The following is a 26221-nucleotide window of genomic DNA, read 5'->3' on the forward strand; positions in this document are numbered from 1 at the left end:
CCCGTTCGGGGTCGCCACAGAGGATCATCCGTATGATCCGCATAGTGATTTGGCACATGTTTTACGCCGGATGCCCTTCCTGACGCAACCCTGGTCGCCTCTTACGACACAGGGATATGGTACACCTATTTTAACCGGGGTATACACCGGCCCAGTATACTGGTACTCATTTCGCCGACCTCGGAAGGATGACAGGCTGAGTCAACCCCCTGGTGTATTAATTCAGTGGCCCAACGGGACTTGAACTCAGGACCTTTTGGATCCCAAGCCGCTGCCCTAACCACTATATATATATATATATATATATATATATATATATATATATATATATATATATATATATATATATATATATATATATATATATATATATATATATATATATATATATATATATATATATATCTCGGGCATATAAAAAAGTGTGGTAGATAAAAACATTAGAAACGAAAAAATAACTTGCACCAAAAACTTTAACATTTTCACGCTGACGCTCACACTGGGGGTATCGCTATCGCTCTGTTCTTCGAACAGGCGAGCTAACGAGAACGGCACTCAGTAGAGAGCGTACCTCTGTCAGGCTGAACAGTATACGGTTTTCTCCCACTGATAGGCTGGATCTGCTTCTGGACCTTAACCAAAATCTTCTCATCTCGTTTTTGTCACATATCCAACTCATTGACCACGTTTTATCCCAATCCATCCATAACCTTTTGAGATATCGTGCTACATATCGTTTTTCGCCCTATCTCTCAATGGTGAAAAATCACTTTAAAAATTCTAGTATCCAGATCCGGATCCCGATTTTAACCAAAATCTAACGAATTTGTCCTTGTCAAATACCCAACTTTTCCACCAAGTTTCATCCGAATCTGTCCCCAACTTTTTGAGATACTGTGCAACATATTGTTTTTGGCCCAATCTCTCAATGGTGAAGAATCACTTAAATTCTAGTGTCCGGAGCTTCACCAAAATGGAGTCAAGTCGTCCGTGTCACACACCAAACCTGTCCACCAAGTTTTGTCCAAATCTGCCCAGAACTTGTTGAGATATCACAAACAGACAAGCAAACAGGGGTGAAAACACAACCTTCATACACTCTTGGTGGTGGACGTAACGAATGACTCATAGATAATTATATACCCCAGAGGGTCCAATCGTGTACCAAATACCCAGTAGATGTTTGTTCCGAAGAAATACAAACCGGAGAGGTCCTCCCTGTTAACGCTCATCAATTTCACTCCAGCATATTCAACAAATATTTCATCACTTTATTTTAAAGAATATTGTGGCAGTTGATATTTGAGCAAATTATTATCACTACACTGCTTTTTTCAGTTAAATACTTTTCCTTTTTTCAAACTACATGTCATCCACAGGTATCTTGTTGAGAGGGAAAGAAAGGCTCGGGGGAAAATGATAATCCAACTTGAAAAAAACAAAACATTTACAAAAATTGACAAGAAACAGGACGTTTTTGTGCAAAGAGTTGAGGCTCGTGGAGGAGCGAGAACATAGAACTAATGGAAGAAGAAGAAAAAGTGCTGTGAACGAGTGGAGGTGAGCAGTGATTCTGCATTTTCGGAATTCTATCAGAAACGGATACTGCCACCCTGCAGAAATAATGCCCAGAGACTCAGCTTCGTTGTGAGAGATTCCAATGACTTATGAAGGTCGTGGTTTTCACGACGTCAAGGTAAGCAACGTATGAGATGGGGAGCCGGCCCAGAGGGGAGAGCAGCAATCTGTCAAGTTGTGGTTGAAGGCCTTGGAGGTAAATAAAAGTTCAGATGTGCCGAGGAAAGACTTTGCACGATGGAGGTCGCGCAGTTGCCAACTGGCTTTGGAGGCCAACTTAGATATGTGGTTTACCCATGGAAAGATCACGGCTGATAGTGAGGGCCAAACATTTGAGTGGACTGAACTTATCGAGGCCCTTCACCATAGAAATCAGCCCCCTACGCAACTAAATAATTTAAATACAATGTTTGTCAAACTTTGTTCAATGTTTTGCCATCATTTGTTTGTTAAACATTTCATTGTGTGTGCATCGTTTCACCACTTGCAACTTCTCATAAATGCAAATAAACTAATTTTTTTCTGGTGCTTTCCGAGTGAAGAAAAGCCATGAAAAGCCCAGATTTTCTGATTATATATTAGTTGGGTAATCTGATTATTTGAGTAATCAATTGCTCTTCTCCTAAACACGAAATGGGCTAAAAAGCTGATATAATCGAGGTCAAAAACTACAATGATTTGCAGAAACTACAAATACTTCACTGGCAATAACAATACTGCACTAGTTACATATGTACAGTACATGTAGTGCAGCCAAAAAGGTGTCCAGTTTGTCATTCAAATTTACAAAGCCATTGTAAAAGCTTTCGTCCAAGATGTAAAACATACCTAAAGGGGGCTCCGCTGGAATCCCAATACTGTGTAGAAAAGCCTCAGTCTCCCTTCTCTTTCTTTCCAGATCTGACTCTTCAGTCTGTGGTTCTTTCTTCAATTCAGCCTGCATCAAAAGCATTAAAAAGTTAACCTTAAATGCTGTGCATGCAGACAAAATATCAGGAGACTCTGCCAAAGATAATGCAGAACATCTAAAATCTGTGTTTGCCTCCAAATCCCAAGTACACAACCAAGCTTGCAGTGGCAGATTAACGCACGAGCATGCAGGGCCCCTGCCTAGAGCCCCGAGCTCAAAGGGGGGCCCCCTCGAGCTCAACCTGGGTTGAAAGGCAGAGGCAGTGAGAGGGTCATTCATGACCCCATGCAATAACACTTAATGTGGTTCACAATCTCTTGAGACAGACCCGGAAGGTGGGACCTCACTTTGCGGACAAAACATAACTTGTGAGTGGTAATAAACACAGTGCAAAGGGAGAAAGAAATCATTGTGACGTGATGAATCGATTAAAAAAGTGTCTTCCCCTGATGTTTAACTCGACGGGACTATTACAAAATTAGGGGGATAGGTTAGTAGAGAAAGAAAGTGCATTGATAACTACGTTTAATGTTTGCAATTGCATCAAAAATCAAAATTTGTATCTATTTATAATTAAAGCAATCTCTGTGTGTGTGTGTCTGTCTGTTTGTCTGTCTGTTTGCCTGTCTGTCTGCGACCGCCGTTTCTCGACGACCGCTGGTCCGATCTCATTGAAACTTGCCAGGAATATTGCCGGGGACCCGCGGATGTGCCTTTATGAGCTTTGATATCGATGGGATGAGCGGTTCCCAAGTTATGGCCATTTTACTGCTTTTTCAGTGTTGAGAAGGTGTATATATGGCAGCTGAAGGTGTCGTTCCACCTTCTCACCTTATCATGCCAATTTTTCCCCAAATTATTAATAACCGGACGACCACCGGTCCGATCGGATTGAAACTTGCCAGGAATATTGCCGGGGACCCGCGGATGTGCCTTTTTGAGGTTTGATATCGATCGGACGAGCGGTTCCCATGTTACGGCCATGTATCTGTGAACCAATGACAGGACACGGTGCTATGACATCACGAATGACGTCACAATTAATGTTTATTTAATTTTTTTTTTTTTTTTTTTAAGGATTGACCCCACAATTCTTCTGCTTCGTTTGGTATGACGTCACAATTGACGCTGGGGACCTGGGTATGTGCCTTTCCCTGGGTATGTGCCATACCTGGGTATGTGCCTTTCTCTGGGTATGTGCCATACCGGGGTATGTGCCAAACTCCCAAGGTTTGATTATTATTAAAATTATTAATTTATCCCAAGGTTTGAATTTTCCGGAGGGAAACAGCTGCTTCCCAACGGTTTGAAAGCTGTTTTTTTCCCAAGGTTGGAATTAATCGTTGTGCTTGGTAGACATTTGTGAATACAATTACAGAAACAGGGACGAGAGAGGAGGGGGAAGAGAGGAGGGGGAAGAGAGGAGGGGGAAGAGAGGAGGGGGAAGAGAGGGGGCGAGAGAGAAGGGCGAGAGATGGGGTGAGGGGGGCAAGAGAGGGGAGGGGGACAGAGGAGGGGGAGAGAGAGGAGGGGGTGAGAGGGAGGGAAGAGGGGGTGAGAGGAGGTGGCAAGAGAGGAGAGGGAGAGAGGGGGAGAGAGGGGGAGAGAGGGTGCGAGAGAGAGGAGGCGAGAGAGAAGGGCGAGAGAGGGGGTGAGGGGGCAAGAGAGGGGAGGGGACAGAGGAGGGGGAGAGAGGAGGAGGGTGAGAGGGGGGTGGCAAGAGAGGGTAGGGAGAGGGGGGAGAGAGGGGGGGAGAGAGGGTGCGAGAGAGAGGGGGCGTCACAATTATTCTTCTTCGTTTGATATGACGTCACAATTGATGCTGGGGACCTGATACTGCAGGCACGAAGCTGCACATACTGGCACGCACCTTCGGGCCTGCCCCTACGGTCCCGCACTAGTAAATCCTAATGTTAATACATATCGATATTGTTTAACAAATCCACGCCACAATTTGTTGTACGATCACAAAACATCCCCTCATGAGCAAATGGACTGTCCCAAGTGCACGGCGGAATGTTGCGGTTTTTAAAATCAGACACCTCTCCCGAGGATGAAACGAACCGACCCCGGCGGTGCTGAAAAGCGAAAATAACTCAACAACAGCAAAAATGGTGAAAATCACCCGAAATTAACTGTTTTCGTTGCACGAGCGGAAGAATCAGAAAAGGGTCTTCGGTGTCACACGTGCTGAGGTGTGTTAAATAACCAATCAGCTAGCTATCGCTTGCTAAGCCAGCTATTCCTTGACAATAGTTCCATTCGACTGCTTAACTTGAATGCCGACGCCACTTGGCGAGGACTCTACAAGAAAATTTTCGCTCTTCCACAAGTCTCATCTCCATGTACAAAAAAGTAAGAAAATAAAAACTTAGTAAACAACACATCCCTGCAAGTGCCAGGGTGTTTACCATTACCAATCAACTTGTACAGTGCTCACAAGTGGCTTAAGCATTCAAGCAAGCACTCCAATAAAACTGTTGTTCAGGAACGGCTGTATTGGCAAGTGAGAACAAGCTGATTGGTACTGAAATACCACAACATGTAAAAAAAAATCCCAAGGGGGAAAAAGGCAATAAAGCATGGGAATGCCTCAGGATTTTTTGCAGTCGAGTCTAAAGCAACATCGACTAAGCGAGTGTGACAATAACATGGAGTCCTCTTTTTTGGGGTGAAATAACAAAGAGTTTTCTTTTGTGGGGGGGGGCGGGCGTTTTGGGCCAAATTTTTTTTTTTGTGCCCAGGGCCCCCAAAAAAATCTTAATCCGCCTCTGCGCTTGTTCTGTCTGCAGGTTACGCCCCAGGATCCACTGTCTACGGGACTTTGTGTCCTTCTCACATCAGTCCATCCTGAACACTGCTTTGACAATGGCATCAGTCCCAATCAGTGTGACCACTCCTTTGCTTTTTTCACAAGATCTTGGCTATTCGTTGTTCACCTTGGCGTCTTGGTTTTCTATAGGTTTTCCATTATCATCGCTTTTCCGAAACCTTGTGAATTCTTGGCTTTTTTTCATTGGCTCACCTTGGCATTCATGAAAATGAGGAGTAGTCACACTGGTCCCAATGTTCTCAGATTCTGCACTGCTGCTCTTGCTTTTTCTGTGTGCTCTATTTAACATGTCCTTCCTTCTCTTTTGCCTGCCTACAATCTGCCAGGAGGTCAGCAAACATCATTCCAATACAAAGAAAGGGTGCAACAACTGATACTCTCAAGTACAGATCAGGAAACCTGCTTCCAACTGCAAGAAAAGTCATGAAATCTGTTGTGTGTCTACCAGATCTTGTAGATTTAGTTTTACAGGATCTCTGTACGTCACTTACTGTTCCATGACCATTCATTAATAAACCTGGCGCTCGCGCCTGTATGTTAGTCTAATTACTACATGGTGGCAGCGGTGGCTGTGAAGATTGCTTTCATGTGAATATGGAGCTATTCAAGCCACCACCATATGTCCCTTTACACGACACAACCCCCAGCGACAGCTGGTGCTGCTGTTCCCTGTAATTTGAGCGGTTTTTAGAGGCTTCAGGACAGGCCTCTGGGGTGGAGAGTAAGGAAGCAATTGAGGTCTACAACATGTTTTCGTTCAACCCCGCATTAGACAGTAAGGTACGGTCAGAAGTGATAAAAATAAAATTCAAAGAGTACTGCAACCCTTGAAAGAATCAGGTGTACGAATGACACTTTTGTGAGACCAAAAATCAGGATGGGCAATCCTTCGGCCATTACCTGATGGATCTATGAACGTTGGCCAAATTGTGGGAGTTTACTGAGGTGGACAACATGATTCCGGATAAAATCGTTTTCGGAATGTCTGATCTGCGGACCAAAGAGTGTATTTTACCTGAAATGGACCTGCTGCTGGAGGTAAACGAGCTGCACAGAAGAATCATAAGGTTTGTGGGACGCCGTGCTCGTGATAATGACGCAGTGTTTACGGGACGTGGTACTCGCGGTCGAGAATCTCACGATAATGCCAAACTACGGCTCAATAGTACACTTGCCCTAAATGTGCACACCAGCAGAGAAGGGAGCACGACTGCCCTGCCATCGTTAAAGAATGTAACAACTGTGGACAGAAGGGTCATTTTCAAAGAATATGTAGGTCCAAGCCCAGACAGTCAGTCCACACTCTTCGCATGGACACACAAGAGGTGGACAATTCGGTAGATGAAACAGATCGGCTATTCATTTAACGGCCTTGATTCGGCAGTGCTGGGTGACAACTGCTATGCAGGTATATCAACAGAAGCAGCTAAAATGAAAGTCAAACTGGATACTGGTGTGCAGATATGCATCATGTCATCTCATCCTTTTTGGACAAATTACCGATGAAGCCTGAGGTCTGGAAATCTTCTGCAACTGACTGTGAATGTGGGACATAAGATGACCCACAAAAGCAAGAGTGACTTATTCTCCAAAGCTGGCAGCGAAAAGGGAACTTTGAATTTTACAATGTTGACACTTCGGCACCACCAATTTTGGGGTTAAAAGCAAGTGTTCACCTTGATTTTATTCAACTCGGTGCTAAGAATGACTATGTAAGTGTGTGTGTTCTGTTCATGCTCAACACGCACCACTCAAGCTGAGTGAAGTCATGCATGATTACGCAGATGTGTTTGTCGGGTGGGGTAGGGTTGTTCGCCCATACCAATCAGACTTTGTTCCACAAATGAAGTGTTGCAGAATAACAATGAATGTACGTTCAGAGATATTGAAAGTGTACACTTATCGCTGATGAGATGATCATCACTGACAGTGATGAAGCTTGGCATGATGAGAGTTTCAGGAAACTCCTTGATCGGGCTAGAGCCAGCAGAGTGAAATTTAACTGGCAGAAGCTCCAATGTCAGGTATCAGAGGTCAGGTTCATGGGACATGTTGTCTCTGCTGATGGTTTAACACCAGATCAGGAAAAGGTCCAACACATTGTGGATATGCCAACGCCAACAAGCAAGACTGACTTACAGCATGCTCTGGGCACGATCAACAACTGATCGCATTTCATTCCTGACGTGTCGTCAATCGCAACCCCACTTCAGAATTTGTTGAAGAAAGATTCACAGTGGCAATAGCATCTGGAGCAGGCAGCAGTATTTAGCGGGCTAAAACAAGCCGTGTCATCTGCGCCGGTACTCAAATTATTGGAACCGTGAAGACCATCTGTTCCGCATGCTGATGCATCATCAACCAGCCAGGGAGCCTCTCTGATGCAGGATGGCCAGCTGGTCATATATTCATTTCATTTACTGTCCTCTACTGAAGATAATGTGCCCAGTTTTAGAAAGAGATGCTAGGGTGATATTTACCTTGGAGAAGCTTCACCACTATATCCACACATACAAGACTGAGGTGCAGACCGACCATGAACCTCTAGTGACAATTGTCAAGAAACCGTTGCGCAAAGCTCTCCTCCAGTTTAACTCCCTCTGCTCTCTTAGCCATCTGACCCTCCACAATATGTCAATAATGAACAGATTCTTCTAGCAACTCTCTCCTGGTTAAACCTCCAAAATCCAGGTTGAGTACACAAACACCCCAACCTTTTTGTGATTCATTTCTCGTTTATGTGAAACAACTTTCAAGGGCTGCATTATCCTTCTCCTCCCTCTGTGGCTCCAAGCAGGTTATGCACCGCCATCTTATGTCACCCCTCCAATGCCCCTCCCATGATTAAGCCATGCTAATCTCTCTCTCTCTCTCTCTCTCTCTCTCTCTCTCTCTCTCTCTCTCTCTCTCTCTGACTCTCTCTCTCTCTCTCTCTCTCTCTCTCTCTCTCTCTCTCTCTCTGTCTCTCTCCCTCTATCTCTGTCTCTCTCTGTCTCTCTCTCTCTCTCTCTCTCTCTCTCTCTCTCTCTCTCTCTCTCTCTCTCTCTCTCTCTCTCTCTGACTCTCTCTCTCTCACTCTCTCTCTCTCTCTCTCTCTCTCTCTCTCTCTCTCTCTCTCTCTCTCTCTCTCTCTCTCTCTCTCTCTCTCTCCCTCTCTCTCTCACTCACTCTCTCTCACTCTCTCTCTCTCTCTCTCTCTCTCTCTACTTTTCTTGTTCATTCAATGTCTTGCTCAATGTGTCCAAGAGTTGCTCCCTTGTCATGCTGTTAGTTCATATTCTCCATCTCCTTACTCTTCCATGAGCCTCAATCCTGTAGAGAAAGGAATAAAAAAAAATTACTTTTTCATAATAACAGACATGTGACTGTAAAGGATCCCAAGTTTTCACCACATCAACTGCTTTGCATCTGACACTGATTGATGTGTAGAGGACAAAGCTTTGTGATTGTAGCTTGTCTAATGCAAAGACTCAATTCAAGGCCCTCTCACCACCACGAGATTGCAAGTCTGGGTATAATTTGTTCTTCAGACTTGAGACTATAATTTTTTCTTCTGGTTTCGCACCATCTGCAGTTACAAAATTCTTCCAATCATCATGGATGATAAAGTCTTTACGAATTGTTCAGTGCGATGTTAACGCTGTATAACCTATGACTTAATACAGAACAAACTAGAGAGTTGAATGCGCAGTGTTCAAGTGTACACAGGAGGGCCTTGCCATTTGCAAGGGTTACGTTCTTGAAAGTCCCTGTGAACCACAAATCCGTGATGTGCAAACTTAGTGGGTAAGTGGGAAAATATGGTTCGAGACCTTAACTTCAAAATTTGGTCAAACTGTACCCTTAATTGATGTCGACTTGCAATTTAGGAGAAGGAGGCTTTATTAATGACCACAGAATGCAGTGTCAATCAGTAAAGGACATATCCATATAATTGGAGGCCTCTTATTCACCCCAATGCACATGCTATGCTCTCTCATGCTATATATCGATATATAGCGTGGTGACACCTCATACTACAGTAAGTTGTCTGCAGGGAATTACTGCATGAAAGGAATGATATTTTTGCCTGGATTACATCAATCTATCTAACACATTACATTAGTTCCACATGACTGTTGTTTGTATCCTTTATAGCGTTCTTAAAAACAGTAAATTTCCGACTTGGAATGACTTTCAATTTTATTATACTACCAGGCAGGGAGACAGGGTAAAAAATTTTTTATCTCACTCATTTCTGCGCATGTGGGATCGGGATGAATTCAGAGCCAAAATACGATAAAACGGTAAACTTGTCTTCCTATTCATGTTCTGATTCGTGTTCAAAATATAACATCCAATTTAAATAGCTTGTTCCTCGATCATAAACTGATCAGACGGACAGACACAAACCAATTGCTTAACCCCTCTTTTCGCTCCGCGTGTGTTGGGTAATTATACAGTACATCATGTATGAATCTCTAATGTTTGTTCTCGAAGTTCAGTAGCTTAAAAACGTGACAAGTTATAATATTGTAGATACACTTTAAGCTGTGTTGACAGATTGCACGAATTAGGAGAATTTCTGCTTACTTCTGGATATAGAACCATCCAGTAATTATGAGTACTTTGTCACCGGAGGGACTTTTGAGAATGTTCCTGCAATGAGTATATACTAGACAACCCATGAACCTGTTGGGTTCCCATTGTGACAACGGTTGATGAAAAAAATCATTTCAAGAAAAAAAAAAGATATCTCCAGCAAACTATACCGTTGAGGTTGTTTGCATTGATCAAATTCTCCCGAAGAGTACTTGACTGAATCGTGAATTGATTTTTTAATAATTTTTTCATTGCCCGATTTGAACGAAACTTGATACTGCACACCATAGGACAATGTTGAGTAATGTGGCCCTAAATTTTTTGCACTATTGTGTACCGTTTTGGCTGTATTTTGGGAACATACATACATACATGATGAGAGTTTTAGTAATATACTAGATGACCCATGAACCCGTTGGGTTTCCGTTGTGACAGTGGTTGATTAAAAAAATCATAAAAAAAAAGATAGTTCCAGCAAACTATACCCCTGAGGTTGTTTGCAATGATCAAATTCTCCCGAAGAGTACTTGACTGAATCAGGAATTGATTTTTCAATAATTTTTTTCTTTGCCAGATTTGAACGAAACTTGAGACTTCACACCGCAGGAGAATGGTGAGTAAGGTGGCCCTAAAATTTTTGCGCTATCTTGTACTGTTTTGGCTGTATTTCAGGAACATACATACATACATACAAGAAGAGTTTTAGTAATATATAGATAGATCAATGGGAAAGCAGAGTGAGAGGGGAGAGCAGAGATAAGAAAATCCAGTTATTATTTACTTTTCTGTCAATACAGTGCATGTCAGTGCGTTTATTGTTTTATTTGAGCTTTTTTTTACATGTTTGGACGACAGTCGCTTGCTGGTTGGACATCATTTGATTAAAGAATCTTGGGTTTTGTGACAATATGTAAAAAAGGGTGAAGGAGGTTATGAACAATTAGAAATATTTGTGATGAGAAAAGCAAGGGAAATGTTCAATAAAGATAAAAAGGAAGTGTATTTAGTGATATAAAAGGAAAAGGACGAAGTGTCTAAAAGTGAGGAGCAGAGCATATGGAAATTTAGAGCAGTGTGTGTGTGTGTGTGTGTGTGTGTGTGTGTGTGTGTGTGTGTGTGTGTGTGTGTGTGTGTGTGTGTGTGTGTGTGTGTGTGTTGGTTGTGGGGGGGGGGGGGGGATGGCAGGTTAAACATTCCACATTTTGAATACTGTAATATGTAGATGGCCCAAAAGGATATAGGTTTCACACTGCTATAAAAAAAATTTCAAATAGGAATTTGGCAGGAATTCCACAGCCATGCCCAGGACTGCACTGATAAGAAATGTTACCAAGACAAGTTGTCTCTCACACCTCTCTGCGTTTGCGTTCCTCTTCTCGGCGCCTCTTCTCCTCACGGATCTGAGCAAGACGCTGCTTTTTCCTCTCCAGCTCTGCCTTCAAGTCTAGCCGATCGGCCATGCTGCTGCCTGCAAGGAGCACAAACAATATAGTTAATGGTGCATTGGTTACCAGACTCGGTCACGTAATGGTTAGAACATCTGCTCCGAGTCTGGGAGGTCAGCGATTCAAATCCCGGCCGAGTCAGACCAAAGACTTTAAAAATGGTAGATGTTGCTTCCTTGCTTGATGTTCAGCATGTAAAAGGATAGAGCAAGGACAAACAACCATAGGCCTCGGCATCCATGAGGAGGAGGAAATTCCTCCTTCGGAAATGTCCCGCCGAGTGCGGTGGCACCATTGTTGTGACATTGCTGGTACCCAGAGTGCCACAAGAGGTGATGGCACTTCTTCCAAGCTTAGTGGCTGTTTGTCTCATCTAAGTCCTGTGTATTCATGTGCTTGAGGTGTGTGTGTGTGTGTGTGTGTGTGTGTGTGTGTGTGTGTGTGTGTGTGTGTGTGTGTGTGTGTGTGTGTGTGGAGGGGGATGAAGGGGGGGGGACTCCATGAAGGAGGGGGGGTGGTGGCAGCTCCACCATGAGCCTCAAATCCTGTTAAGAAAAAGAGTGTCAGTCATGTTTGCAATCGTCATTTAATTCTGACTCAATCTGCTCAACTTAAAAGGCTAGTATTACAATTTCCACAAAGTAAGGCTGAAAGCTTAAATCTCTAACATCATAATGAACACTAAAAAGTACTATCTATACAAGAAGACAAAGGAAGAGGCCATTTGTTCATGTTAAATATTTAATGTTCAAATCCACATTACATCATTGCATTTATCCCAAAGACTTGATCTCTCCAATTACTGAACTTGCATTATTATTTTGTATCTAAATACTAATTTAATAAAATCCACTTAGAATCCTTACACAGCAAAATCTATGTGGTCAAACTGAAGTGCCAAAGGCTTGTTTGAATTTAACATGTAAATGGTATTACTTTAATATATTTTACATCGACCTTCTTCACATATTTAAGGAACAACTGTCTCAACGACCCTTGTGAAAGATCGTATATCGAAAGAAGTGTTCCCTCCTGAAGGGACTCATAAAAAGGCAGTTCTTGTCTGGTTTCGTTTTCCAAATAAAAGTAAAGAACGAGGAAGTTCAAGGTTAACAAAATACCAACTTTCCTTGCTGCCTCCCCCCATATCATCTACATTTAAAATGAAGATTGGCTGCATCTGTAATTTGGTGAAAGGAAACTCTTTCCATACATGCTACCATGTCGGCATTCACATGGGAACTTGTGAAAAATCGAACAGCACATGCAATGCTAATGGATTGTTAGTGCAGAACATGACCAGCTAACATTGAAACCACCAGGGACTAGCAATCCATTTATGTAGAAATCAATTCATCCGGCCACACTAGGATAGCTTTTCCCAGAAAGCTAGATTTGCTTTTTATGCAATATTATATGTATATATAGGTTATGTTTGCAATGTTTAAGTTAGCTATATTAGTTGTGCCCTCCATTCACATGTGAGAGAGGTGTCTTTGTTTTTCATTTATATGTTGACTATTTTTGACATTAACACGTGGTACTTGTTTGGGAGTTGTGGTGGATGTTTCTGTCTGCACTGTCACTAATGATTCGCCAACAAGCAATGAAACTGGTCTGGCAGCTGAGGGGGTGTGTAGCATTGGGATTCTCATTGGGATTCTTATTTGTGAATGACTTTTCAGCTGTGGAGGAACTCTTGGAAAGGTTTGAAACAGCAAAGGACTTATCTTAGGTAGCCTTTCATGGTTGCTTTATGCAGCTTTCTTCTGCTGGAAGAGCATGGAAGTAGTCAATTTATTCATATAATCCCAGCCACCTGGGTATACTTGATTAGGTTATTCTCTCCATTCACAGGTGAGAAATTTGTCAGAAAAACGATTTGGCTCGTTCAAGGCCAGCGAAATTCAGTACAATGTATTCCCCATGTCCAAAAGTATCACAAATATTAACACTTTGCATGCTGATGCCTCTAAATCTTCAATTAGATGACTGATCAGCACTATATTTGTGAAGTTATGTCTCAATTATATAACAGATAGCTGTTATATCTGTTTGGTGGAAGAAAAAAAAAATGAAATCACTTAGCCTGAAAGGTGATTCCCCTAAATCGATCTCCCAGCCAAGGTTCTACTTCACAAGGCACTCCGTAAGCTTTGGAAGACTAGGAAATGAAAAAATCCAATCATGGGTGGCCTTGTTAAAAACACTTCTACACAATTTTGTCTGCACTCAAACAAGTGTGCACATAGACAACTCAAACATGGCTGCTGAGACAACGGAGGTAATATCGTAGCGGCAAAAAACAGCGATTCTCTCCCATATGTATTATGTGATATGGATAACCATGGTTTCATTTACTGTCCTGGTATTGTAACACTATAAAAAAAATATATATATATATATATATATATATATATATATATATATATATATAAATATATATTCGAGGAGGCTGTTTATCCCATTATCCTTGTCCCAAATCCCAAGCACTCCCATCAATCTTAAACAACTAACCGCAAGTCGAGAATTTAGCATCTGGTACCAAAACAGAACTAACCAATACACTCTTTGTGAATCCCAAAGATATTGGGATCTTTATCATCCACAACCTAAATGCAGACTGGAAAGCTGAACTTACACCCATGTTGGATTCAGACATTTTGAAAAACCCACGTTTTGGTGCAATTCAAGCACAGAGTGCTGCTCCAGGATGCAGCACTATCTGAAGCACTGCTGCCAACAAGGCAGCTCTGAGTTAATTGCAACAGAGTTGAGAATTAAATTGAGACAATTCAATTGTGAGCGTGCTTCTAACCAAACCGTTCTAACATTTTTGTCGTTCGTATGATATACTGTACTAAGGTTAATTAGTCCGACAGGATGGTGGAGACCCAACTATATAAACTGCTGGATTGGTCCTTCGCAGGCAGGGAGTTGCATCACAAAGTGTACCGTACCCAAGATGGATGTCAGACTGGGTGTCCTGTCTGCTAGCATTAATGAATAGACGTTAAAGATCCCATATGACGTCTTTCACGAAGAGTCGGCGAGCTATCGCCGGCACTCTCAACAAATCACAAATTCCAGCCACCATCAATGGAGTGTCAGGCCGGGGGCAGCGTTTCGTGAAACAATCGGCTAAAAACTTTCTCCGTCCGACCCCACAAAAAATGTGGGAATAATTGGGGCCGTTAAAGAGGTTGTAGTTCAGTACAGATGCCAATTACACCAAATGGAACGTAAAAGCCACCGCTTTAAAAGGACAAAAATATAATTTAATGCCAGCTGTCAGACGTCATTAATCAAAATCGATCATCCAGCCAATTATGACGTCACAGATCCATTCATTTCAAAAACCATGTTACGGGCGCATTTGCAGAGCACAAAAGCCAGAAAATGTCCCTCAACAAATTTCGCGAAACTTAAACGAGCATGCTGCAATGATTGTAATTGTGACGTCATTGTCAGACAAGAAAAGAGCAAAAGAGCACACGGCTCGATGACAACGGCACGGACTGCAGGCCTTCGGAATTGGGAACGTAAATGAACATCGGCACTCGCAGCACGCTTCCCTACTGACTCCGCGTACACCCATCACACGTTTTCCTACTAACCCACCTGGCACGAAGGACACTGCGATGGAATACAATGAAAGGGCTTTCGCACCGCCACCGAGTCAATGGGTGGGTAACGACTGTAAGTCCAGCTGTACCATGGAGCCTCCTCGAATGCGCAATGCGTTAGTACATCTTCGGGGTCCGGCAGCCGCTCAACACCTCCACTGGCCACGGAGGGGCGCACCTCCGAGCAGCGATGGTTGTTGTTGTGACTTCGAGGCCCAATGACCGATATCGATCTCATCAAGTCAGCATTAACGGAGGGGACAACGCCGCTGAAACCATCCCCCGTAAGACCAATGAGACGCCGTGTGTCGAAGTATGTCCACGGTTGACTCTCTTTTGTGAACACATCGATGTGCAACAGCGATCGGAAACAATGTCACAATAATGTTCGACAAGATGACCGAGAGACGAGACGATTCTAATCTTCCCACGTGAATTGCAGGAAAAGGATACTCGTCCGGGGGGGGGGGGGGGGCGGGGCTACGTGGTCGGTATTTTAGTCCTTTGTGCTCTGTATTAGAATGACACCAAAATCTACATGGATTTATTTACTCTGGTGTTGGTGTAGCGCAGTCATGATGGGCCGAATGGCCTCCTCGCGCGTCTAATACCCTTGTTATTCCTTGTTACTTAGATGGACGAATCAATATATAAGAGGTTATTAAGTCACAGGAAAATGTATGATCAACATCTGAGAATTGGGAACAGTCTGCTGTGATGATGTCTGATCAGAATGACCATCATGATTTATTTGTTAAACAATGAAACACAACTTCAGGTACTATTTAACAAACTAGCAGGGACCCATGGAAATTCTATGGAATGCAAAATCTGACTTTAAGCCCTCAAATCTCCCCCCCACCCGCACCCATCTCACAAACCCCAAGTCCTCAACATCCACCTCCCAAAACCAAGTCCTCAACTACCCCCTCTAAACCATAACGCATCAATCCTCTCCCCACTCTCTCTCTCTATCGAGTGCAGCCTGTGGCTGCTGGTTGCATCATTGGTTGGGACGCGGCTATGCCGCTGATGCAGTGTCCCCCTTACCAGTACACTGGTGCTCATTTTGCCGAACTCAGAAGGATGACAGGCTGAGTCAACCTCCTGGTGTATTAATTCAGCGGCCAACGGGGCTTGAACTCAGGACCCTAGGATCCCAAGCCGCCACCCTAACCACTAAGCCAACACCGCAGGCTTTCCTCTCCCCACTCCAAGCCTTCAAACAACCTCCCCACCCGTCACAGCCGCGTGCCTTGTATATACATCACCAACTAATAATACATCCATCTTGATGACACGTACATCTTGTATAATAGATCTTGTATATACATCAGCAACTAAGGATGTGGATACTTGAGGTGTCTTTGCCTTCACAGAGCTACGGGCACCAACATAGTGGCCGTAAGATTGACCTCCATCTTCAAACCACCTCCCCACCTAAAGTCCTCAACCACACGTAACACCCTCCTCCACCTTTGTTCCCATTTTTCAAAACAAAAGGGCAAATTGTTATATTGTCATTGAACACCACTCCTTCCCAATTCCATATCCAGGTGATACATGACATCACCACTGGGCACCGACGGGAGTACTCAGTTTTTACTCCATTTGTTTTCTTGTTTGTCTGGGTGATATCTCAGCCATCCTTTGAGCTAGGAAGCTGAAATTTGCGAACAAAAGTGAAGATGTGCTTTTGCAAAAACTTTATTATTTATTTTTTAATTAATCAATGAATTGAGGAACAGATGTTTGACATGACAGAACATTAATTTACAAGAAAACAAATACAACATGTTAACCAAAGCTTTTGTGCTGTACTTCTCAATGTTGAATCACAGCAAGAGAAGGAAGAAGGAAGAGAGCGTGCATATATAGGCTTGTCGATGTAAGATCGACACTGATTGGTTCATCAGTTGACGTCAATGGTAATCTGAGCCCCTATTGGTTAGCCCACATTCATCAGTATCTCTGGCTCCGATTGGCTGGAGTGGAGTACTGGACGATGACTCACCATTCACACCGACGCCTTGGAGGGAGGGGGGATGCGATGCCCCCAAGGCCGATGACTCGCAATTTGCATGCATATCTTGGATAGCGGTCAGAGCAACAGCTTTGATGCTTCCATGTTGAAAGAGAATGAGAGAATGTACAAATTCCTTTTGACAACATAACACAGGACCCATCTTAATGTGGCATTATTGGTAATTCATCTAAATATGGCATTATTAGTAATTCATCTAAATATGGCATTATTGGTAATTCATCTAAATATGGCATTATTAGTAATTCATCTTAATATGGCATTATTAGTAATTCATCTTAATATGGCATTATTAGTAATTCATCTAATATGGCATTATTAGAAATTCATCTTAATATGGCATTATTAGTAATTCATCTAAAATATGGCATTATTGGTAATTCATCGAAATATGGCATTATTAGTAATTCATCTAAATATGGCATTATTAGAAATTCATCTTAATGTGGCATTATTAGTAATTCATCTCAATACGGTCAGGTCAGGTATGGGAGCATGTGCCAGAACAGCGCGTCCCTGCGTCCACTTTCCGCCGGTACTCCAGGGGCCTCCGTCTGGCCATCCCCCAGGCAGATGCCAGGCCCATCCCCATCTCCTTGAGATGATGGTCAACCTGCTGCAACCATGAGGCACGTGGTCGGCCCACTGGCCTCCTCCACTCATGAGACTCCCTCGCTGAGAGAATCTGGTAAGCAGGATCAGCGTCAGGAAAACGAGCCACATGTCCATACAGCCGCAACTGACGCTCACGGACTATGCAGGTAACAAATCTCATCCGAGTTTCTCTCAGCAACCGCTCGTTGGACACAAAATCCGACCAGCGATAGCCAAGGATTCTCCGAAGACACCTGGTACCAAAGGAATTAAGTCTCCGTCTCAGATACTTGGTCAGAGTCCAAGTCTCGCACCCATAGAGCAAGACTGGAAGTACCAAGGACCTGAAGACTCGGACTTTCGTCCTCCCGCACAGGTACCGGCAGCGCCACACCCCATGATCCAGTGAATCCATGACTCCCCAGGCCCGACCCAGACGTCTATTGACCTCTGACTCGCAGCCAGCAGAGACATGAATATCACTGCCAAGGTAAGTGAATCTCTCCATGACCTCAACATCCTCACCACAAACAGACACAGACAGGACAGCAGCATCCAAGATGTCACCGAAAGCCTGGATCTTAGTTTTGACCCAAGAAACCCATAATCCCAGTGGCTCCGACTCCTCATTCAGCACCTCGAGGGCCCCCAAAAGGATGTCTAAAGTCTCCGCAAAGATGACTGCATCGTCTGCAAAATCAAGGTCCGAGATCTTGACATTCCCAAACGATGCACCGCAACTTGATCTCTCCGACATCCTCCCAAAAATCCAGTCCATACAAGTGCTGAAAAGTGTGGGGGCAAGTACACATCCCTGACGAACTCCAGTAACAACTGGAAATAAGTCAGAGGTGGTACCACCACACTTCACAGCACTCTCAGTACCAGAGTAGAGTTCAGACATCAGATCAATCAGTTTTGGTGGCACCCCACGAAGACCAAGAATCCTCCAGAGGACATCCCGATTCACTGAATCGAACGCTTTACAGAGATCAACATAGGCTGCAAGCAGCCCCTGCCGAAACTCTCGTCTGCGTTCGGTGAGGACACGAAGTGCAAGGATACGGTCAATCGTTGACCTCTTTGGTGTAAAGCCTGACTGCTCTGGACGCTGGTGCTCAAGCAGATGGTGGCGAACCCCATCAAGAATTATCCGAGCAAAGACCTTGCCCGGCACTGAGAGCAGCGTCACCCCTCGGTAGTTGTTGCAGTCTTGGCGATCACCCTTCCCTTTCCAGAGAGGGACAACAAGGCCCCTCTTCCAGTCAGTTGGGATGATGCCTGTGTTCCAGGCAGAGCACAAAACTGCATGCAACGACACGAGTGCAGCATTTCCACCAGCCTTGAGAAGTTCGGCATGGATGCCACAGATCCCTGGAGCTTTGCCCCGTTTCAACTGGTTCACCGCAGCCTGTGTTTCCACAAGCGAAGGTGGACCACAGTTGATTTGAGGGTCAGCAACAGGGATTGTAACACCCTCGACGTCCAACTCGACAGCTGGGGGATCAGCCTGGTACAACCGCTCAAAGTAACCGGCCCAGTGGGCCTTCACTTCAGACTCCTCTGTCAAGAGCCTACCACTCTCTGCTCGAACTGCAGTGCTCCGAGGGATGGGCTTGGTAGAACGTAATGCGCGAATTCCCCTGTAAGCGGGATGAGAATCACCTGTCCACAGGTGATGCTCTACCCCCTCACAGATTCCTCGCACATAGGCCTCCTTGTCCACCCTCAGTGCATGTACAGTTTTACGCCTCAGCTCCCTGAACAGCTCAGCTCTGCCATTCAGCCTGGCCCTGCGACTCTGGTCAATGGTATCCAGTGTCCCTCGAGAGACAAAATTCTTCTTTGCCCTGCGGTGAGTTCCAAGGCATCCACCGGCAACATCAAGGACGGTGGTCTTGAAGGCGCTCCACAACTCTTCAGGACCCCCCAAAGCATCCAGACCCCCCAAGTGTCCACTCAGCCTGTTCGCAAACTCCTCAGCTACTCTCTCATCCCTGAGCTTGGCAACATCCAGCCGAGGCTGGGATGGTACCATTCTCCAGGATTTAAGGTGCAGCTTTAGAGTTGCTACAACAAGCCTGTGGTCAGTATTGAGGAACTGAGCACTCCGGTAGACCCTGCAGTTCTGGATCATCCTCCAACGACCGTCAATGAGGACATGGTCAATCTCCTTTGCCACACCGCCAGCGTTGGAATACCAAGTCCAGCGATGAGCTTGTGGGCGCTGAAACCATGAACCAGCCACCCTAAGTCTATGACTTCTTGCAAAGTCAAGGAACTTAGTGCTATTCTGGTTATCAATATGGCATTATTAGAAATTCATAGAAATGTGGCATTATTCGAAATTCATCTAAATGTTGCATTATTCGTAATTTATCTAAATGTGGAATTATTAGTAATTCATCTGAATGTGGCATTATTAGTAATTCATCAAAATGTAGCATGATTGGTAATTCATCAAAATGTGGCATTATTAGTAATTCATCTTAATATGGCATTATTAGAAATTCATCCAAATGTGGCATTATTAGAAAGTCATCCAAATGTGGCATTATTAGAAATTCATTGAAATATGGCATTATTAGAAATTCATAGAAATGTGGCATTATTAGAAATTCATAGAAATGTGGCATTATTCGTAATTCATCTAAATGTGGAATTATTGGTAATTCATCTGAATGTGGCATTATTAGTAATTCATCAAAATGTAGCATGATTGGTAATTCATCAAGACATGGCATTATTAGTAATTCATCTTAATATGGCATTATTAGAAATTCATCCAAATGTGGCATTATTAGAAAGTCATCCAAATGTGGCATTATTAGAAATTCATTGAAATATGGCATTATTAGAAATTCATCTAAATGTGGAATTATTGGTAATTCATCTAAATATGGCATTATTCGTAATTCATCTGAACATGGCATTATTAGTAATTCATCTAAATATGGCATTATTGGTAATTCATCGAAATGTGGCATGATTATTAATTCATCTAAATATGGCATTATTCGTAATTCATCTAAATATGGCATTATTTGTAATTCATCGAAATGTGGCATAATTGGTAATTCATCTAAATATGGCATTATATGGAATTCACCTGAATGTGACATTATTAGTAATTCATCGAAATGTGGCATAATTGGTAATTCATCTGAATGTGGCATTATTAGTAATTCATCTAAATGTGGCATTATTCGTAATTCATCTCAACATGGCATGATTAATCGTAATTCATCTAAATATGGCATTATTAGTAATTCATCAAAATGTGGCATTATCAGTAATTCATGTAAATATGGCATTATCAGTAATTCATCTACATGTGGCATTATTAGTAATTCATCGAAATATGGAATTATTGGTAAATATAATTCATCTAAATATGGCATTATTAGTAATTCAATATAATGTGACATTATTTGAAATTCTTCTTAATATGGCATTATCGGTAATTCACCTCAATGTGAAATTATTGGTAATTCATCTAAATATGGCATTACTGAAAATTCACCTCAATGTGGAATTATTGGTGATTCATCCAAATATGGCATTATTGGTAATTCATCTAAATGTGGCATTATTGGTAGGAAGTGAATACTTTTGCAGGTCATTGTAGAAAGACAGCTCTTTCAATAATGACATGGAAAAGAGCAAAGAGGAAGAAATTAAAAAGATGAACAGGTCATGATTATTGAATTTCTAAAGCCTGGATTCATGGAGGAGTCCATATTTGGTAGGAATACTCCACCTTTGTGGAAGGGAAGCCTACACACCAGAGGAAATTTTCAGTGGATGGGGTAGAATGGTGAGATGAAAAGAGGAATAAAGGACCATGACATTTTCCACAAAGACAGAGTTCAGGCACTCAGCCTAAGTCAGAGCACCATTTATTGTAGCTCTCTTCTTCAAGATTGAAGGAACCCATGAGGTGCATGTACCAAATATTAACTTGACCAATTGCCACCTGGTTTTAGTGAATGGCGAGATATCTGAGAGTTCAGAAATCAGGAAATTCATATTTTGAGCTCTGACATCTGTGATAACTGACACACAATGATTGCATTATTTATCATTCACTTTCCAAGTGTGGACCACTTTCCAGGTGGAAAACATATGCTTGTTTCTGGAAATACCTCACCACATGCATTGTTACAACAGTGGACTAGTCAGTGGAAAAGATGGTTGACTTCAGGCCACACAAATCTGCCCATCTATATTGTCAGATGCTTCATTGCCTTTTCGATAACCTGAAGACTACCAAAGAGACAGATACTTTCAAGATTACATTATTTAGGAGCCAAAAGGAGCTGAGGAGGAGCAGGAAAGGATAGACATGATGAGACTGAGTGGAGATGTTGGGTAACTAGGTGAAATATGCTTTCAGAATCAAACAGTGAGCAAGGCCTGAAGTGGCATGAAAGGCCTTGGTTGAAATGCAAAAAACACTGATATGGGACCAATGCCAAGCATCTGGAATAATGTCTGCTGAAGTTACCACAGAGTAGGAAAAGTGAGCTGGAGTTGGATAGTTGGGAATTTAAGTTGGCCAAGGGAGTTTCATATGCAGGCAGCATCATCTCAATTGTGAGGATGGCAAATGATGCACATAAACAAGACAATGCTGTATACAGAGATAAGGATGTAGAAATATTTCATAGAGATTATTGGGGACAGGGTGAGGAAAGGGGAATGGGAAAGGCAGCTCTTATCTCAACCACAACACCATGGCCAACATGAGCAATAGGTTTGTAAAAGTGTTACAAGGAAAACCAGGAAGTGAATGAACAAACAAGTCTAGGATATTCTGTGAAATAAATGCTTCTGTTAAATAGATACTATCCGGAAATGAGACAGTGATTGATATCCATAAGACTGAATGAGTGTCGGCCCTTCATGTTTATGGACCAGATGGAAGTGGTTGGGAGTTGAAGAGCTGTGTGAGTGGGAGGAATGGTTGGGTGGTGGACTGAGAGATGGTGGAGCAAGGGGTGAGAATGGAAATGCAGGTGAAGGGGTTCGGGTGCAGGTACTGATAACAGTTAAAGAGGCAGGAACAGCCCACATGGTTGGGAGACAGAAGGGTGGGCCAATACAATTGTAACATTGATATATATATATATATATATATATATATATATATATATATATATATATATATATATATATATATATATTTTTTTTTTTTCATGTTAAATCGTGTCTGACTTCTGGTGAGATTAATGATTTTAGAACCCAGGAAGATGAAACTTTCTACGATTTCCACATGATCGTCTCCCAATCTGAACATGCCGATCTTCTCAGGTAACAAGATTTGAGCTTTTTATAGGTTTTAATAAAGACCATCTTTTTCGCTTTCCTTCTTCACTGTCTTCAGCAGTTGCATCAAGACCTCTTTACTTTCTACCAACTGAGTGGTATCATCAGCAAACCTGAGCTTGTTGACACATCTTCCTCCAATCCTGAATCTAGCCTCGGTGTCATCCCCATTTGATTTCCTCATGATGAGTTCACCAGACAGATTGAACAAGTAAGGAAAGAGAATGCACCCCTGTTTAACTCCTTTGTCAATTCCAAACCATTCTCTATCTCTCCATACTCTGTTCTTACTGTAGCTTCTTGTACAGGCTTCTTATCAGACATATCAGTACTCCGACATCCCCATTGTCTCAACATAATCTACATCAATTCATGATCAGCACAATCTAAAGCTTTTCTGTAATCTATCAAACAGAGATACACCTTCATTTGGTATGTATCCCCTTGCATTTTCCATGATCCACCTCGGATTTGCGATTTCTTCTCTCGTACCTCCTCTTCTGAAACCTGTTTGCTCAACCGACTTTCCTCATTTAATGAAGTCTTCTATCCTATGTTGAATGATCTTTAGTAATATCTTGCTCTCATGTGAAATCAAGGCAATGTTTCAGTTATTTGAACATTCTCTTGCATCCTCTTTCTTTGGCAACTATATGCAGCATGACCGTTTCCAACTTTTACTCCATACACTCCTGCTCCAGATATGTTTATGAATTGCTGTTAAATTTTAATTGTGTCCTCCAAAACTACCTGAAAGTGTTCCATTGTTATTTCATCGGCACCTGGTTCTTTTCCAATTGCCAACTCTTTCAAGGCTCTTCCGACCTCAGATTATATCACTGTTGGTTCTTGCCATTATCTCTTTCTTCGAAGGTTGCCACCAAATTGTTATCTCGTTAATATAGAGTTTCAGTATAGTCCTTCCATTTTTCTTTCACCTGTGTTTCTTCTGTCAGATATTTTCCTGCTCTTCTCAAGGATCCCAAATCCTGGACCTTAACTTTCCTGTGATCTCTGTGATCCTTTTATACATCTCTTGTTTTTCCTGCTATGTTGTCACTTTATATCTCTTTGTATGCCTCTTTGAAATACCTGTCGTTGTCTTTCATAGCTTGTGGTTGGCACTTGGCATTTTGCTGCTTAATGTCCTCTCTTGATGCTTACCTTTGGTTTTCATCTCTCTTCTTCTGTCTGCAATATTTATTGCCTCGACTGACAGCCATTTAGCCTTCTTCTTTCTGCTTGCTTTTGGGATGTGTTTTGGCCTCTTCTTTTGCAATGTCTTCAACCTCTGACCACAATTCGTCTGGCATTCTGTAAACCAAATCCACCTCTCTAAGACGTTGTTTTTGTTGTTTTTTTTTTTTTTGAACTTTTTTTGGAAATTGTTGACACATGTTTTCAAGCTCATATCTGGTTGGAGTTTTTGATTTTTTTTTTTCACCTTTCTCAATTTGATTTTTAGCTTTGCTAAAAGGAGTTCATTATCTGTCGCACAGTCTGCAACTTGCAGAGTATATTATCAGATTGCATCATACTTCTACATCCACTGTTGATTAGAATGTACTCAATCTGATTTCTATGTTGCCCATCAGGTGAAGTTCATGTGCGGAATCTAAGGTTGAGTTGTTTGAACAATGTGTTTGCAATAATGAGCTCATTCTCAACACAAAACTCCAGCATTTGCTCCCCTGGCTCATTTTGGATACAAAGTCTGCGCTGTCCTGCAATCCCTCATGTTCCTGGTTCTCCAATCTTTGCTTTCTAGTCTCTCATAATAATTAAAACATCCCCTTTCGGGTTTCGGTACCTGTTCTACCAGTTCCTGTGACTTTCCATAAAACTCCTCCATATTTTCTTCATCTGCTGTAGAAGTTGGAGGATATATCTGAATGATGATGGTGTTCACTGGATGTCCTTTCAACCTCACTGATATTATTAACCTATCATTGACTTGGTTGTATCTCAGTACTGACCCTGCTATCTTCTTATTGCAAATCACTGCCACTCCATTTCTTTTATAAGTTTTGTGACCAGAAACGAACACTTTGTAATCCTCAGGTTGAAACTGCCCTTAAATCAGTCAATCTAAGTTCACTTATCCCCAACATTTCAGTTGTCCTCTTTATCTCTCACTTTATTAAATCGAAGTTTCCCTGATTCAGGCACCTGTAAAAGATGTACCTTGTCTGAAGACCCACAACCAGGCTTTAAGACATCAATGGGAAACTTGCTGGCTAAACGTCCACGAGACATTCTGGCAATGTATTTCACAGTGTTGGAACCTGCAGACGGTAAAGAAAACGTTCTCGCCATGACTGATATATTTACTAAGTGCAGGTGAGTGGTGCCACCAAGCAATCAAACAGCTTTGACAATGGCAAGACTAGTTTCTCCAATATGGTGTTCCCCTAAGGCTACACTCTGATCAAGGCCGTAATTTCGAATCGAAACTGATTCAGGAACTTTGTATAATTTACGGAATCAAGAAGTCCAGAACAATGCCATACAGACCACAATGGAACAGACAGTGTAAAACGTTTAATCATTCGTTACACAACCTGCTTCAAACTTTACCCACTGACAAAAAGCAACATTGGCCAGAACACTCAGCTGAAGTATTGTATGCGTACAATGCAACCCCTCACAGTTCCACTGGATACTCGCCTTTCTACTTCACGTACGGTCGTGACCAAAGGTTTGCCAATTGATCTGATGTTGAACTGGGATGCTGACGATGAACATGACTTACCTTTCGACAGCTGGTTGACCAATCACTACTCTGCTTTGTCCGATGCCGACGAAAAAGCAGGAAAGCTTCTTGACAAAGAGGCAGACAGCAGGAAGAAATTCTCTGACTGCAAGGCTAAGGAAGCTCCACTTAGGTCAACGGGTGTTACTGAGGAATTGAACGCACAAAGGTCATCATAAGATTCAAGAGATTTGGGGACATCAAGTATATAAAGTAGTGCAACAACATAGTCTGGAGAAGGTGGTATATATTGTACAACCTGCTGTTATGTTGGGATGGAGAGAGTGTGTGAACCAAACAGAAATAAGAGCCTGAAGTATTCCCTTGGCTTCAGAGAAGGTAAAAACTTACTGTCCATCAATGAGATGAGGCTGACCCTGACAGAGAATTACAGGCAGAATATGCAACAGAGTACACTTGGTAGTTATTCACTTGAGGAAAGTTCTACCAATAGGCAATCAGACATTGAAGAGCTAGAACAATCTGACAATGGAAGTGAAGCGGACGATCAGGAAGAGGAACTCGCTGCA

General features: G+C 42.5%; 1 protein-coding gene and 1 long non-coding RNA gene across 4 annotated transcripts in view; one reads left to right on the forward strand and one right to left on the reverse strand.

Annotated features, from left to right (window-relative positions):
* Positions 1-15243, reverse strand: part of LOC147029609 (cytoplasmic dynein 1 intermediate chain 1-like) — a 98382-nt gene extending 83139 nt beyond the window's left edge. For 2 of the 3 annotated variants that reach the window (XM_085872756.1, XM_085872753.1), the window contains exons 1-3: positions 14969-15242; positions 11255-11370; positions 2407-2515 (exon numbers count right to left, since the gene is read on the reverse strand). In XM_085872756.1, coding sequence (XP_085728882.1) covers positions 2407-2515; positions 11255-11362 — 217 coding nt within the window. In that variant the 5' untranslated portion in view covers positions 11363-11370; positions 14969-15242. Of the gene's footprint in view, positions 1-2406; positions 2516-11254; positions 11371-14968 lie in introns of all 3 variants that reach the window. The other variant, XM_085872754.1, reaches the window with a different exon arrangement.
* LOC147029610 (uncharacterized) overlaps positions 15147-26221 on the forward strand; it is a 12225-nt gene continuing 1150 nt past the window's right edge. Inside the window, exons 1-3 of the long non-coding RNA XR_015055960.1 lie at positions 15147-15286; positions 22998-23150; positions 24535-26221. The exon at positions 24535-26221 is cut by the window's right edge and continues 1150 nt beyond it. This is a non-coding gene — a long non-coding RNA (uncharacterized LOC147029610). The remainder of the gene's footprint in view (positions 15287-22997; positions 23151-24534) is intronic.

The sequence above is a fragment of the Eptatretus burgeri genome, chromosome 3 (assembly GCF_056783735.1).
Source record: "Eptatretus burgeri isolate ZD-2024b chromosome 3, Ebu_testis_v1, whole genome shotgun sequence".
Classification (NCBI taxonomy): Eukaryota; Metazoa; Chordata; class Myxini; order Myxiniformes; family Myxinidae; genus Eptatretus; species Eptatretus burgeri.